Source organism: Schistocerca piceifrons, chromosome X (assembly GCF_021461385.2).
Source record: "Schistocerca piceifrons isolate TAMUIC-IGC-003096 chromosome X, iqSchPice1.1, whole genome shotgun sequence".
Lineage (NCBI taxonomy): Eukaryota > Metazoa > Arthropoda > Insecta > Orthoptera > Acrididae > Schistocerca > Schistocerca piceifrons.
The window spans coordinates 745,742,656-745,760,755 of NC_060149.1; the positions used below are offsets into that span (position 1 = coordinate 745,742,656).

The 18,100-nt window shown below is 42.8% G+C and overlaps 1 protein-coding gene across 1 annotated transcript in view; it reads right to left on the minus strand.

Annotated features, from left to right (window-relative positions):
- Positions 1-9,096: 9,096 nt before the first annotated feature.
- Positions 9,097-18,100, minus strand: part of LOC124721977 (aquaporin AQPAn.G) — a 168,627-nt gene continuing 159,623 nt past the window's right edge. Inside the window, exon 6 of the mRNA XM_047247145.1 lies at positions 9,097-9,807. Coding sequence (XP_047103101.1) covers positions 9,700-9,807 — 108 coding nt within the window. The 3' untranslated portion in view covers positions 9,097-9,699. The remainder of the gene's footprint in view (positions 9,808-18,100) is intronic.

Here is an 18,100-nt window from a genome sequence, read left to right on the forward strand (position 1 = left end):
TGAGTTGTGTATATTGACCTAACACGGAAGTTACGAGGGTGTGCTTAAAATAATGCCTTCGAATTTTTTATGCTATTTTTAATACCTGTTGACGTATTACTTGCCATACATATAACTCTGTGACGTTCCTGTTTTGCTGACGCAAGTAGCAACCCTCTGCTGCTAGAGGGCTCCCAATTGTAGCGTGCAACGTGGCAATGTGTAACGTGGTTATGTCAGTCTGTGACAGACATCGAGTTTCGAACTCGAACAGGTCGTTCATATAGGGAGTACCCTATCCTTCAGCATCACAGTGCCAAACCACACACGAGTTCTTCGACATCTGCAGCAATCTGACGCCTTGGATTCACAGTTATCAGTCATCATCCATACAGTCCCGACTGGCTCCTCCGGTTTTCATCTATTTCCAATACTTAAAGAACATCTTCGGGGACTTCACTTTGATAGTGATGAATCGGTGCAAGCAGAGATGAGGTTATGGCTCTGTCAACAAAGCAGACATCCTACAGTGACAGTATCAACAAACCTGTCTCTCGTTGGAGGATATGTGTTCGTCGCCAGGGTGAGTACGTTGAGAAATAAATATGTAGACATCCAGAATAAAGATGTAGAATGTTAATAAAGTCTGTTTTATTTAAAAATCTTTAAGAGTTTTCACACAAAAATCGGAGGCATTACTTTTCAGAACGTCGTCATATTTTTCTTTTTCATGACACACGGAGATTTTTAACCTAAGTTGTGCAGAAATTCAAATGCATACCTATTCCAGTTGGGAAAATCAATGGGATATTTTTTACCCTAGAATAAAGTTTATACTTTCTGAATTGAATTTCTCCTCGGATTTTGCAGCTAGATGTAATCACTGCCTGAGCACGAACTTTTGCTAACGAGACTTAATTGCCATCGTCAGGTGAAATTCATTGTCTACTAAAACATGCATAGTAGTTACAAAGGCGGATTCGAAATACCTTAAGTAATTATACAACACCTAGGATCACCTTAACCACACAAATGAAAGCATTTGTTACATACTCATAATCGCCAGTAATAATTCCGGTCGCATATAAAGATTACTCTCTTTGAACGTTAATGAAGGCAAAAATACAAAAGGCAGGTAGTGTTTGTGGTTGAAGGCAATACGACATTCGCGGCTGCGTAACAGGTTGTGTAGTCAGGAAATCGTTGGTGATAGTATCCCTAGGTAATTATGTGGATCGTTTCTTCCTTGAAGGCCTGCAACAGGCGAACAGCTCTGTATCACGTTCGAACAAAGCATTGTGTCATATGTGGTTACAGTACTACAGAAGTGCGTTGTCGTTCTTGAGTGGGATAATGCTAGAAAGCTAGGTCAACGACAAATGTTACAGTATTGTCAGTGTGGCGCGGTAAAGATGATGAAAACGTCACATTTCTACGGCAGCCGGATGGTATAAGAAACGGGGTTGTGACTGGCTGTAAATGGATTCTTGTAGCCAATGTTTATTTCTGGCGTACAGTTGTGCACTGTGTACTTTTGCTGCTCATACCTATTTTGAGAATTTGTCACTGTAATGGTTGTTGCATATGTTAACCAGATTCTGACTGCATTTCATTTCCCGTTATTTATGATGAAAATACAAATATTATTTTGATGTTTAGCTGCTTCAATTGACGGGTCGTTTCTTAGGTCAGTTCAGATGTGGCTACGTACACAACGGGCACCAGTACACTACGATTCCTTTCCTCCCCGAATAACGTTGAAAACCAGTCAACAAACTTGGAATTGTATTCCTAATTATTTGCAACGAATAACTGATTGTAAATCCCATATGTAAAAATCTCAAGGCATCGGCCTTTAATAATTCAATTCGGCAATATAATTCAAGTCCGTAGTCTGATAAACTATCCGATCAAAAGTAACCGGACACCTATTAGTGGACAATGATATGAGGTGTGTCCACCCTTCGCCTTTATGACGGCCCGAACCAAGCTGGAGACACCTGAAATGAGGCGTCTGAATGTCTGGGGAGAAATGGCAGCCCATTATTCTTCAAGAGCCGCAACCAGAGAAGGTACTGATGTCGGACGTTGGGGTCTGGAGTGAAGCTGACGTTCTAACCCATCCCAAAGATGTTTCGCTGGGTTCATGTCGACATTCTTGGCAGGCTTGTCCATTTTAGGAATATTATTGTCCACAGACTATTTCTCCACAGATATTACTTTATGACAGAATGCATTGTGATGCTGATACAATCAACCATCCTCTCCGAACTTTTGCTCTACCGAAACGAAGTTCACAGTGCTGCAAAATATGTTCATATCCTTCCGCATGTAGCGTTTTCTTAGTCGCAAATAAGTGTATCACATACTAACCACGAAAAACATCCCATAGGCTAACACAGCGTCCTCCATACTTCACTGTGATACTATACATGATGTCAGCTAACATTCTCCAGGCATTTGCCAAAACCAAACACTTCAAGGATTGTCGCAGCGTACAGCTTACTTCATCAGTCCAAATCACTCGTTTCCAGTGATCCATGTCCAGTGGCGTTGCTTTTTACTCCACCTCATGCGTCGCTTCATATTGACTACAGAAATGTATTGCTTATGAGGAGCTGTTCAAGCGTTGTACCCCATTCTTTTTCACTTACTACGCACAGTCATTGTGCTAGCTCTACTACTGGCAGCACTTTGGAGATCACGAGTGATTCGTTCCGCCGATGTGAATGCGATATTTTACAAATGTCCTCCGCAATATCCGTTGGCATGGTAAAGGGTGCCCTCCGCCACGCACCGTACGATGGCTTGTAGAGTATGAGTGTAGATGTAGATGGTCCCTGTCAGTCTGTACAGGATATCTACGTGGTCTCGGTTCAGATGTGGTTCCCTCTTCTCGTTTCCATTTCACATCCACATCAGAAGCAGTCGACTTGGGCAGCTTTAGAATGACTGAAATGTCGCTGATGGATTTGTTATTCAGGTGGCATCCAATGACTAATCCACATTCGAAGTCATTGACTTCTCCAGACCGACCCATTCTGCTGTTACGGCGTCTATACTGACAACACAATACCCCTACCCCCTTTTACACAAGCGGCCTGCCTCCCATGACATCTGGCGGTCAAATTCGCATTACATAGGGATGTATAAAATTGTTAAAATCTAAGCATACTCTTTGAAGCTCCCAATACTTTGACAGTATGCTCTCTCTAAGAGATATTTCTCCCTTTTATTTTTCTTAAAAAAAAAACCAAACCGTGTATGCTATTTAAATTGAATAGTGTTGGCATCGTTAACATTTTCTGTTGAATATCAAGCTGGTTCATAGATAAATACTTACTTTTTGTTCTTTGGGGCCTGCAGTGCAAAATATACGAGGGTATTTCGGAAAGTAAAGATACACCGTACGCCAGAGGAACAGAAGAGTTTTGGCGAGCAAGTTGGCGATACTGGTGTTAGCCTTGAACCGTTAGCTTTCTCCTCGCGGTCATTCGGCAGTTGAACGTTGCTTCTGGTTGGAGTAGGTCGTGTTTAAAATGGCTGCACCGATTCAGAATCTCGCCAAATGCTAAGTGCGCTCTGTCATACGTTTTCTTCATGCAAAAGGTCAGCGACCAGCGGATATTCACAAAGAAATTGTCTCTGTTTGTGGGAACATTATGAATCGACAAAATGTAACGAAATGGTGTCGTAATTTCTCTGAAGGTAGGGCCGATGTTCATGACGAACAAAGAACAGGTCGGCCATCTGTGATCTCTGATGCCCTTCTTCGGAGAGCGGAGGAAGCAATTCGTGCGAATAGACGTCTCACATTGAAAGAATTGCATTAGATCATATCGGAAGTGTCAATGACAACTCTTTATGACGTTATGACTGTCAAGTTAGGGTACAGGAAATTGTGTGCGCGCTGGGTTCCAAAACTGTAAACGGAAGAACACAAAAAGAAAAGGATGGGCTTTGCACTCGACTTCCTCACACGGTATGCTGAAGCAGGTGACGAGTTCCTTGATCACATTGTGACAGGTGACGAGACGTGGGTTTATCACCATACACCTGAAACCAAGCAACAATCAATGCAATGGCGCCATTCGAATTCGCCAAAAGCCAAGAAATGCAAAACGTCGATTTCAGCGAAGAAAATCATGGCTTATGTGTTTTGGGACAGACAAGGCACTCTTCTGTTGGAATTTATGCCTCCTGGAACGACAATTAATGCTACTGCATATTGCCAGACTTTGAAACGTCTTCTAAGGGCAATTCAAAGCAAACGCAGGGGAATACTGACAAGTGGAGTCCGCTTGCGTCATGACAACGCTCGGACTCAACAGCGCTCGTAACCAAAGCACAACTCAAACAATTCAAATGGGACGTATTGGACGATCCGCCATAATGCCCGGACCTTGCGCCCACCGACTTCCATGTCTTCCGTTACCTGAAGCCACGTTTTGGTGGAAAATCATTCTATGACGATGAAGATATCAAAGATGAAGTTGAAATGTGGTTCCGACAACAGGCGGCAACGTTCTATGACTGTGGGATACAAAAGCTTGTGCACCGACTTAACAAATGTTTGGATAAAGGGTGTGATTATGTCGGGAAATAACAAATAGTCCAGTTAATAAGATGTAACTGACGTTTTCTAAATAAGTGTTCTATTTAAGGACTGCGAGCCATTGTATCTTTACTTTTCGAAATGCTCTCGTATCTTGTAGTGACGCGAGTGCAAAAATGACGTACCAGTTACGCTGCTATTTATATGAGTTTCACTGCGTAAGTCAAAGTAATCTCTTTTCGCCATGTTGCCATCGTGAGGTGTTCTTACTTGTAACATGGCTGCTGCCGTATGCTGTCATTGCTGGAATTTGTATTTAGACTTTACTTGGACATTAGTTGTAGATGTATTGTTATATCTAATTTTCAGATATACATAAGTCAGTTTTGTGCATTCGTTTCCCTGTTCAAATGTGTGTGAATATCTAAGGGACCAAGCCGGCCGAGGTGGCCGTGCGGTTCTAGGCGCTACAGTCCGGAACCGCGGGACTGCTAGGTCGCAGGTTCGAATCCTGCCTCGGGCATGGATGTTTGTGATGTCCTTAGGTTAGTTAGGTTTCAGTAGTTCTAAGTTCTAGGGGACTGATGACCTAAGATGTTAAGTCCCATAGTGCTCAGAGCCATTTGAACCATTTTTTATCTAAGGGACCAAACTGCTGAGGTCCCTAGACTTACACACTACTTAAACTAACTTGTGATAAGAACAACACACACACACACACACCCATGCTCGAGGGAGGCCTCGAACCTTCGGTGGGAGGCGCCGCACAGCCCTTAGTGTCCTTCTTTACAGCTTGGATGCAGTGAATATTACGTGTAACAGATATAACAGTATGTGTACAATGAATGTTCAAGTAGTGTCTAAACACAAATTCCAACGAAGACAGTATATGACAGCATCAATATTACACGTAAGAGCACATGACGATGGCACTACGCCGAAATGAGCTCATTGTGATTTACGCAACAAAATTCATATAAAAAAATAGCGTAACTGGTATATCATTAGCTTCCCAAGCTGTGCGGGGTAGTCATGCGGCCTGAGGCGTCTTGTCACAGTCTGCACGGCTCCCCCTGTCGGAGGTTCGAGTCCATCCTCGGGCATGGGTGTGTGTGTTGTCCATAGCGTAAGTTAGTTTGAGTAGATTATGTAGTGTGTAAACTTAGGGACTGATGACCTAAGTAGTTTGGTCCCATAGGATCTTACCTCAAATTAGCCCCCCTTTTTCCTCTTCCTCCCACCCCCCTAGTCCCACCCACTGCACCTTCCTCCCCTCTTTTTCCATCCTCTCAGACCTCCCGTCCCACGTCCCTTGGCAGGTCCCTACCAGCAGTTCTTATTCTTCGTGTGTGCTCTGTCCTTTATAGTTTTTTTAAGTGTCTCTCACCCTGTACATTTTTTTACTATGGCCGACTTTTAACATGTGTATGACTCCAGTGTATTTTAAGTGCCAGCTGTGTTCATTAAACTTTCTGTCGACCTTTTTAACTGTCCCACAGTGTTAGTGTATATTTTAACTTTCATTATCTTCATTTACTGTGTTTTTATCTCCATCTTTCATCGCCCTTTTTATGTATAAGTTCCCATTTTTTATATTTTTTTGTAAAGCCACTCGGCTGAAGAGCGGCGGACTGTGCTGCTGTCAGCAGGATGAAATTACAATAAAGGGGAAAAAAAACATACCACTATCGTAAATACTTATTTGTTCATTGAATAATTCAAATAAAGTGCAAAATTTATTTGAAAATCTGAACGAGCAAAAGCAAACTCGTTTGCCTTTTTGCACTCCACATAGATTTATTATTATAAGTAGCACAATTCACAGATGGTCAATGGCTTTTAATTATATTGCTTAAGGGAAAACAAAAGGTCTGACCTATGACGTTCGCCATAGCCGATAATGTTCATAGGCCTTTGCGTCAAGGATGTGTTACGAGTACTTCAGTATGAATGAAACTTCTGCCATCACAGCAGACTGTCTTGTTAATCAAAATATGAATTATGGCAGCTTGATGTCTGTCCTATTTGAGCAGACGTATGGCACAGAACAGTCTTCTCAGAGGTTCCGTTGTACCACACGTGTGCCTATGTTAAACGCAAATTTAGGAGCTTAGGAATTGTCATTGCAGACTCCAGAACCATGAAACAGAAGTAGCTTTGAATGATCCGTTGCGTAATATCAGGGTACAGGTTGTAATGCAGGTGTAATGCAATCCGATCGAGATGTCTTTGCATGGTGAATACATGTGTGTGTTGATCTTCAGTCCATAGACTGGTTTGATGCAGCTCTCCATGTTAATCTAATCCCGTGGAAGCCTCCTCCTCTCTGAATAACAACTGCAACCTACATCCTTCTGAATCTATTTACTGTATTTATCTCTTGGTCTCTCTCTACGATTCCATCCCCCGCCCTGCCCCCCCCCCCCCCTCCAATACAAAATTGGAGATCCCTTGATGACTCGGAATGTGTCCTACCAATCAATCCCTTCTTTTAGTCCAGTTATGCCACAAATTTCGTTTCTCCCCAATTCTATTCAGTACCTCCTTGTTAGTTGTATGATCTACCCATCTTAATTTGAGCATACTTCTGCAGTATCACATTTCAAAAGCTTCTACTCTCTTCTTCTTTGAATTGTTTATCACCCGTGTTACAATTCCGTAGAAACCTATATTCCAGACAAATACCTTCGTGAAGGACTTCCTAACACTTAAATCTATATTCGGTGTTAACTGATTTCTCCTCTTCAGAAACACTTTTCTTGCCATTGCCATTGTACATATTATATCCTCTCTACTTCGGCCATCATCTGTTATTTCGCTTCCCAAATAGCAAAACTCACCTACTACTTTTAGTGTATCATTTCCTAATCTAGTTCCCTCAGCATCTTCTGATTTAATTAGAAAACATTCCACGACCCTTGCTTTGCTTTTGTTGATGTTCATCTTATATCCTCTTTTCAAGAAGTTGTCCATTGATTTCAACTGCTCCTTTAACTACTTCGCTGTCTCCGACAGAAATACAGTATCATCGGCAAACCTTAAAGTTTTTAGGTTTTCTCCCTGAACTTCCAATTCCTCCTCCAAATTTTCCTTTGTTTCCTTTACTGCTCGCTCATTATAAAGATTGAATAAAATTGTGATATGCTTCACGCCTGTCTCACCCCCTTCTTTTCATGCCCTTCAACTCATGTAACTGCAGTCTGGTTTCTGTACAAGTTGTAAATAGCCTCTCGCTCCCTGTATTTTACCCTGCTAGCTTCATAATTTCGAAGAGAGGATTGCAGTCGACAGCGTCAAAAGTTTCCTCTAAGTGTCCAAATGAATGAACGTAGGTTTGTCTTTCCTTAACCTATCTTCTAACGTAAGTCGTAGGGTCAGTGTTGCCTCACATACTTCTAAACTTCTCTGGAATCCAAATTGGACTTCCCAAGGTGAGTTTCTACCAATTTATCCAATCTTCTGTAAATAATTCGTGTTAATACTCTGAAATCGTGAGTTATTAAACTTATAGTTCGGTGATATTCACATCTGTCAATACCTGCTTTCTTTGGAATCGGGATTAATATATTCTTCTTGAAGTCTGAGGGTATTTCGCCTGTCTCACACATCTTGCTCACCAAATGGAGGAATTTGGTCGTGGTTGGCTCTCCCACGGTTCTGATGGTATGTCATCTACTCCCTGGACCTTGTTTCGACTTAGGTCTTTCAGTGTTCGGCGAAATTCTTCTCGCAGTATCGTGTCTCCTCTCTCATGTTCATCTACATCCTCTTCCATTTATATAACATCTATGAAGAAATGAGACTTTTTGCACTTCTACTATAGCTCGATACATACTAATGCTACAGACATCTGCTGACAGATTACGTAGAATTGTTTCGTCATATACATAGGAAACATGTACGTTTAATAGTAAAATACAGAATTTCATCGTTCTCGAATTCGTTTGTTGTGGGCGGTTGTTGTGCGATGATGGATCAGATCACTCTCTACCATTTCTTGTACCTTGTGGAGTTAAAGCCACGAGATGTCCAACAGCGAGATGATTGTAACAGGCAGTGTAAGACGTCAGGGACGTTTATGTAATCAAATTCGTTATCAACGTATATTCCACGAGAGACGTTCTTAATTGTTGATGTCCAATGAGGCAAATGAAGTATCTCGGGTGTACGAGCGATGAAAATCACGAAAGTACTAAATTTCGTAAGATCATTCATGTAGTGGTCGTTACTCGGATTAGCGACATCTTGGGGTATTATCATGACAATTTTCGCAGTCACTATTTTCTTCATTAACTCGTCTTTTCAAAGGGGAACTAGTTTTACATTTGTAAAGAGCTTACATAAATCAGTAACAGATAGCATTATAATCACTTTCTCCCTTAATGAAAATTTAGGCTAAGTCAACTAAGATTTTTTTCAGTGTGCGAATTAATTGTGAACCCCAAGGAAGAAAATGTTTTCCTTTGTAAAGCTGTGCTGAAAACATGAAAGTAACTGAACAGTTTCTGTTTGGATGGCTGGCCTGTCAGTAACTGGATCTAATCTTAGAAATAAAACAAGACTAAAAGTTTTAATATAGTAAAACTTTATTCTAAGCTACAGCAATATGCATATATATATCTTACTGTACAACTGAAGCAAGTAGCAAGAGAAAATTAAACATAGTGTTATTGAACGCAGAATCAGTGAACGAGATTCTATTCAAAACAATTTAGACAACAGTGAAACCCGTCACACTTTCGAGCCGAAAGTGATCTGTTGCCGAAATATGAGAAGTGTCAGTGTGGTACAGAAGATCTCAAGCCATGTAGTAACATGACAGAACCTTCATCTTCATGGCGTAACTGTTTTCAGTCCCAAAGACCACACAGACACTTCACAATTCCCTGTTTGACTACAGTTGCCTTGCAGAGAAAGAAACCTATACGTTACATAGGAATAACTACAAGGTGTGCCAAGCATAGTCCACTTACAAATAAATAAGTATAATAATCCCATTGTACTCTTCAGGAAACGCCACAAAATAAGTCAGCGCAGGAGACGTTTGGCTGGACAGTTCAATATCACTACGGTATACACTAAATTTTCACGATATATTGTCTCTGATCCGTTCTCAGCCACTCCGCGAAGATGTGTCCCTGCCTGCGGCAAGAGAAATGATGCGTTCAGAAGTCATAGGAGCTGGCTTCGTCTTCAGGTTTCCGAGCCTGGAACAGGAACCTGTAAATGACACCAGCGACGATGCCTCCTCCAAGAGGTCCAGCCCAGTAAACCTGCAAAAGAAGAATTATGTCAGTATAGTATGAGGCTGGAAGAACACTTAACTACAGGTTTCAATGATCAGAACTGTTCACAAACATGAATGGTAACTTCCAATAAATATTTCTTTCATGCATGACACATTTGTGTAATACATCTACTGCCGACGTATATCGTAATCAGCGAAGAAATTCTGCAGGTTATCAGATACTTATTTGATGGCAAATCGTTGTGCTAAAGTTTTAGTTTTCAAGCCTTTAATTTCGGTGAACATGAGATGAGTGAGTTTTATTTATTTTATTTATTTAACCTGATCTGATTAGGGCCGGCACCATACTAAATTTTTTACATCGTAACAAGAAATAACGTTTCATATGACAGAGTGTTAAAATGATTTGAGTGTCTATTAATAAAGTTAATACAGGCAGTAGTTATACTACTACTGCTGCAGCTGCTGCCACTAATAATGATGGCCATAATAACAACAATAATAATAGTGGCAGATATAAAAAGAATTTGTAAATGTAAAAAATAGATATTTTCTGATACAACGAGTTCCGGGGAACAGAAATTTAGGGAGCCTGCAGCAGCTAAGAATACTGGAAAACACTAAACAGTATAAAGCGTAACAGTGTGTGCTCTGATGAGGAAGCAATGGACAAATGGATAAAAACAAGTGGAATTATAAGAAAAAGGTATATTGTTACCCTTTCAATTATGTTTTACATTAAACAACCATGGAAAGCATTGCTTACTAGCAGGCTGGAGACTGCTTTGTCGAGCGAAAGAAACAGTTATTTTTAGTCCAGCCAATTTTTCATAGTCGTCTAACATTTGAAATTATAAATCGGTGTGAGGTAAAGCTTTCGCTGTGGCACAGAGAAATATGTTACCTGAGGAGAATTCAGAAGAATAAAGAGATTAAATAACACAATATTTCGTGTTCGGAAGTGAGATATCTGTGTAAAGGGGAAAAGAAATACGTATGGTAATGGAATGTACCTATTGTATGGATGTTAAGAGATCTTTCGTCTTCCCTGCTACCGTCCTTACGCGCTCGTTCCATCCCATATCGCTTCACAACCTTACGCCTAAATATTTTATTGAAGTCACCCTCAAGTAGCACACCACTAATACTGATTTCGAACGTTACAGGTCTGTTTTTCCTGTTCATCTGCATTAACTTGCATCTGATGGTATGGTAAGAATTTTTTTATTCTAGCGTGATGCAGCAGCTTCATTTTTTAGTATAAAACTGTGTAGTGTTATATAGTGGTACAGAAATACATTTTTAGGAATTTTAATTTCAATAGCAAAAACATCTGTTTCCCTCTCCTACATGTGGATAACGTTACACGAAAGACATTACCTCAAACATATTACATTCTAGACGACTGTCCGCAGTAACTTACGAAGAAGAATATGTCAGTCGTCAAAAAACAGTTCCGGAAGAAGGAATCGTCAACTCACCTCAACAATTTCCGATATTATTTTGACATAGTTATATAATATTGCATAGAAAGTCTCCTAGGTTAGGTTAGGTTAGGTTAGATTAGGTAATATTGCATAGAAGACCTTCTTCAAAGCCGGCCGCGGTGGTCCCGCGGTTCTAGGCGCTCAGTCCGGAACCGCGCGACTGCTACGGTGGCAGGTTCGAATGCTGCCTCGGGCATGGATGTGTGTGATGTCCTTAGGTTAGTTAGGTTTACGTAGTTCTAAGTTCTAGGGGACTGATGACCACAGATGTTATATCCCATAGTGCTCAGAGCCATTTTTTGAACCTTCTTTATATATGAGCCACACTTGCCTAGAATTCTTTCAATAAACCAAAATCGATCTTTCGTCTTCCCTGCTACCGTCCATACGCGCTCGTTCCATCCCATATCGCTTCACAACCTTACGCCTAAACATATTATCGAAGTCACCGTCAAGGAGCACGCCACTGATACTGAATTCGAACGTTAAAGGTTTGTTTTTCCTGTTCATCTGCATTAACTTGCATTTCTCTACATTTAGAGCAAGTTGTCATTCATCACACCACATCCTAATGTAATCATCGTAATACCTTCGGAATGAGATACTGCCATATTCATGTCAGTAAACCCGTTTCCGAAATTTCATAACATGCTCTTTAGAGACTATAATAGTGTTCCTTCGGGTGTCTGTCAGTGCAATGAAGCACTCAGCCGGCCGGAGTGGTCGAGCGGTTCTAGGCGCTTCAGTCTGGAAACGCGCCACCGCTTCGGTCGCAGGTTCGAATCTTGCCTCGGGCATGGATGTGTGTGACGTCCTTAGGTTAGTTAGGTTTAAGTAGTTCTAAGTTCTAGGGGACTGATGACCTCAGATGTTAAGTCCCATAGTGCTCAGAGCCATTTGAACCATTTTGAAGCACTCAAGCGAGTCCATCAAACCTGTAACCACTCGTACTGCCCTACTTTGTATGCATGCATCGTAGTCCGCTACTCCAGACTGATACGGTTCTCCACACTATGAAGAAGACAATTTTGCAGATTAACTTCAGTTTCATGGTAATGACAAATGAGCTGAACTTCACCAGGAGCCTAATCACTTCACACCGTCGTGAACGTCAGCTCTGTGACATAACTGACTACTCACGTCATTAGTGATCCTCTAATTGAAAGTCATTTAGACCCAGTTACCAATTTTTCCACCTATTTCATTAACACCTTTTTCCAACATGGACGCCCTTCAGTACTGGAACAGCGAAAGATGTTGACCATACTACCAGTGTTATCATTCTAAGGGGATTGTACACTGAAATCTAACACCACCTGGTGCTAATGATATGGTGTACGAAGTCAAATGAGCGTAATATGAAAATGACATCCCGTTGACGGCAGAAAGAACAAAAAAGATACCGCACATCCAGCAAGGACCGGCCTTATAAGAGTGGCCACAAAATCCTTAAAAACACGGATATAACATAATTTGTGTTGATTGACCATGTGATTAAGACTTATTTTCGCGTAGGGGATTCGTGAATTCGACTAATGATGTGCACAAAGGCGCACTCACACACACACTCACACACACATACACACACTGTGGCTCTACTGATTATATTCGGTGGCTTTATCGCAGCCTTCATGGTATGCGCACACGCACGCACACCTATATATATACTGATGATATTCGGTGGCTTTATCGCAACCTTCATGGTATGCGCACACGCACGCACACCTATATGTATATATATATATATATATATAGGTGTGCGTGCGTGTGCGCATACCATCAAAAAGTGGCCGCGCGGGGTAGCCGCGCGGTCGAAGGCGTCTTGTCACGGTTCGCGCGGATCCCCCCGTCGGAGGTTCGAGTCCTCCCTCGGGCATGTGTGTGTGTGTGTGTGTTGTCCAAAGCGTAAGTTAATTTAAGTTAGATTAAGTAGTGTGTAAGCTTAGGGACCGATGACCTAAGCAGTTTGGTCCCATAAGATCTTGCCGCAAATTACACGAAAAAGTGAAGCACCCAGAAGACATAGTCGGATGTCAGCAGAACTTCCAACGCGGTGAATATGTAAATGGTTAGAGTCACAATTCCCTGTGATAAGAACCGCCACCAGAAGATTGCATTAGTGTTGTTTGTGCTTAGCGTTGTTACCAGGCCAGGTAGGGTATATAAAAGGCGTGTACAGTGTCAGATTTTGAGTGATGTCTGAGAAGGACACAGGATGCCGCATTCTCCTATTAGACAGCGTTATCGGTACCTGACAGAGTTTGAAAGTGGCCGCATTCTGGTTCTTCATTAGGCCGGTTGGCCGTATAATGCAGTACCCATCTTAATGGGGTATTCGGATGTGACAGTGGCCCGATGATAGACTGCATAGGAACTGAGGGCAGGCAAACTGGCGCCAAAGTTCCGGTCGACCACGTCTGACCACCACAAGGGAGGATCACTGTATTGTGCGCCACGCACTTTGTAACGCCTCATCTGCGCTTGCCGTGCCGGAACAAGTAATGGACATCCTGCAACGTTCTGTCATCCCGCATCACTAGTTGAAGACTAGCATTTGCCAGACTGGGAATTTCCATATCGTGCGTCCGATTTTACAAAGAGTACTCTACGGCATTGGCCCCGTACCTAGCTTGCATTTATCGTGAATCTCTCGCCCAGCACCAGGTCCCAAGCGACTGGAAAAAAGCTCAGGTGACTGCAGTACATAAGAAGCGTAAAAAGTAAGGATCCGCAAAATTACAGACCAAGACCCCTAACTTCTGTGTGCTGCAGAATCCTTGAATATATTCTCAGTTCGAATATATTAAACTTTTTTGGCACTGAGATACTTGTGTCCACGAATCAGCATGGTTTTAGAAAGCATCGCTCGTGCGATACTAAGTTTTTCCTTTTCTCACGTGATATACTACGAACTATGGATGAATGGTAACAGGCAGATTCCATATTTCTAGATTTCTGAAATACATTGGACACGGTTCCCCATTGCAGGCTGTTAACGAAGGTACGAGCGTATGGAATAAGTTCACAGATATGTGCGTTGCTCGAAGACTTCTTAAATAATAGAACCCTGTATGTTGCCTTCGACGGCGAATGTTCGTCAGCGACAAGGGTTTTGTCAGCAGTGCCCCAGGCAAGTGTGATAGGACCGCTGTTGTTCTCTGCATACAAAAATGATTTGGCGGACAACATGGGCAGAAATCGACGGTTGTTTGCTTATGATGCCGCGGTATACGGTAAGGTGTCGAAGTTGAGTGATTGTAGTAAGGTACAAGACGACTTCGACAAAATTTCCAATTGATGTGATGAATAGCACCTAGCCCTAAAAGTGGGAAACTGTAAGTTAATGCGTATGGGTAGGAAGATCAAATCTGTAACGTTTGGATGCAGTATTACTAGTGACCTGCTTGACATAGTCAAGTCGGGCATGATGTTGCAAAGCGATGTGAGATGGAACGAGCACGTGAGAACTGTGGTAAGGAAGGCGAATCGTTGACTTCGCTTTTTTGGCAGAATTGTAGGAAAGCCTGTATATAGGACGCTGATGCTACCTATTCTTGAGTATTGCTCGAGTGTTTGGGATCCGTACCTGGTCGGATTGAAGGAGGGCATCCAAACAATTCAGAGGCTGGCTTCTAGATTTATTACCGGTAGGTTCGAACAACACGCAGGTGTTACGGAGATGCTGTGGGAAGTACAATGGAAATCCCTGGAGGGAAGGTGATGTTCTTTTCGAGAACCGCTATTGGGAACATTTAGAGAACCGGCATTTGAAGCTGACTGCCGAATGATCCTACTACCGCCAACATACTTTGCACGTAGGCCACGAACATAAATGATTCAAATGCTCTGAGCACTATGGGACTTAACATCTGAGGTCATCAGACCCCTAGAACTACTTAAACCTAGCTAACCTAAGGATATCACACACATCCATGTCCGAGGCAGAATTCGAACCTGCGACCGTAGCGGTCGCGCGGTTCCGGGCTGAAGCGCCTAGAAACACTCGGGCACAACGACCGGTCCACGAAGATAAGATACAAGAAATCAGGGCTCATACGGACGCATTTAGATAGTCGTTACTCTCTTGCTCTATTTGCGAGTGTAACAGGAAAGGAAATAAGTAGTGGTACAGGGTGCCCTCCGCCACGCACCGTACGGTGGCTTGCGGAGTATCTATGCAGATGTAGATGCTTATGCATCTGCTAGCACAACAATACAAACGTCTGCGTTTGGATTGGTGTCGTGATCGGGAAGCATGTATTATGGCGTGGACTGTGTTCAGTGAAAAATCGCGATTCTGCACTACCCCTGATGACCATCATAGGCGAGTATGGCGGCGTCCTGGCGAGACGTCACATTCTTGGAATGCTTCGGAGAGGCACAGCGCTGTTGCACCTGGCTTCATGGTGCAAGACGCCATCGGGTATGACTCATGTCACGGCTGGTACCGACTGAGGAAACTTTGACAGCTTAACGACAGATCACGGACATCCTACGTCTTCACGTGTTACGTCTTATGCGATAGTATCGTGGTGACATTTTTCAACAAGACAATATTCGTTCACACATGGTATGTGTCTCTATGAACTGTCTGCGTTATCCTGAGGTGCTTCGTGGGCAGCAAGCTCCGCAGATCTGTCCCAAACAGAACTTGTGAGGGACCAGCTCGGAAGTCAAATCAGCCCTGTACCAGTATCCAGGATATCGGGTACTAGTTGCAGGAGTTTTGGGCCAGCTTGCCTGGGGAAAGGATAGAATGCCATTATGGCACCGTTACCACCCGAATAAGTAAACTACTGGCCATTAAAATTGCTACACCACGAAGATCACGTTCTACAGACGCGAAATTTAAACGACAGGAAGAAGATGCTGTGATATGCAAATGATTAGCTTCTCACAGCATTCACACTAGGTTGGCACCGGTGGCGACACCTACAACGTGCTGACATGAGGAATGTTTCCAACCGATTTCTCATACACAAACAGCAGTTGACCGGCGTTGCCTGGTGAAACGTTGTTGTGATGCCTCGTGTAAGGAGGAAAATAGCGTACCATCACGTTTCCGACTTTGATAAATTTCGGATTGTAGCCTATCGCGATTGCGGTTTATCGTATCGCGACATTGCTGCTCGCGTTGGTCGAGATCCAATGACTGTTAGCAGAATATGGAATCGGTGGGTTCAGGAGGGTAATACGGAACGCCGTGCTGAATCCCAACGGCCTCGTATCACTAGCAGTCGAGATCACAGACATCTTATCCGCATGGCTGTAATGGATCGTGCAACCACGTCTCGATCCCTGAATCAACAGATGGGGATGTTTGCAAGACAACAACCACTGCACGAACAGTTCGATGACGTTTGCAGCAGCATGGACTATCAGCTCGGAGACCATGGCTGCGGATACCCTTGACGCTGCCTGCGATGGTGTACTCAACGACGAACCTGGGTGCTCGAATGGCAAAACGTCATTTTTTCGGATGAATCCAGGTTTTGTTTACAGCATCATGATGGTAGCAACCGTGTTGGGTGATATTGCGGTGAACGCACATTGGAAGCGTGTATTCGTCATCGCCATACTGGCGTATCACCCGCCGTGATGGTATGGGGTGGCATTGGTTACATGTCTCGGTCACCTCTTGTTCGCATTGACGGCACTTTGAACAGTGGACGTTACATTTCAGATGTGTTACGACCCGTGGCTCTACCTTTCATTCGATCCCCGCGGAACCCTACATTTCAGAAGGATTATGCACGAACGCATGTTGCAGGACCTGTACGGGCCTTTCAGGATACAGAAAATGTTCGACTGCTGCCCTGGCCAGCACATTCTCCAGATCTCTCACCAATTGAAAACGTCTGGTCAATGGTGACCGAGCAACTGGCTCGTCACAATACGCCAGTCACTACTCCTGACGAACTGTGGTATCGTGTTGAAGCTGCATGGGCAAATATACCTGTACACGGCATCCAAGCTCTGTTTGACTCAATGCCCAGGCGTATCAAGGCCGTTATTACGGCCAGACGTGGTTGTTCTGGGTACTGATTTCTCAGGATCTATGCACCCAAATTGCGTGAAAATGTAATCACATGTCAGTTCTAGTATATTTGTCCAATGAATACCCGTTTATCATCTGCATTTCATTGAGGTGTAGCAATTTTAATGGCTAGTAATGTATGTGCATCCAAGCCAAAGCGGGTCCAACATCATACAGGTAAATGTGGTAATACTGCCAAGTGCAGTAAATTTGACTCTATTTTGTAATCACTGAAATCGCATCATGTACCCTCTCAACACGTGAAGTTCGTTTCGTTTCGTCCTCCCCTTGTGGATGTGTTCCTTTTTTTAGTCAGGCAGTATATATCATTAGTTCGGTAGACCAGCGAAAGGACTCAAAATTTTTAGAAGGTAGGTCGCCTGTGACTTTACGTCCAACCAGTAGTTTTACTTCCACGTTAATAAAACTTTAACATCAATTACTTTCAGTATACGGCTTAGCTTGCAACACAGCTTACAAGGAGAGGCCGCATTGTTGGGACCAGAGATTTACTTCAGACTTTGTTCACCTTTAGTAGGTCATTAGCACAACATAGTGTGCAAGTAGTAAGGTGCACTACTGGCAATTCCGAGAAAATCGCAATAGAAGTTTCACGCGTATATATGGCTTATATATCTGTGCGTAGACGCCGGATGGTGGTCAAGCGATTAGCGTTCGACCTAAGACGAATGTGTACAAGGCAGTGGTTCGACTTCCGCTCGAACATAATTACTAATCTTTATTTTCATCACTGCTCATATTATTTAATTTTTATGACAATTGAGAGGTGATAT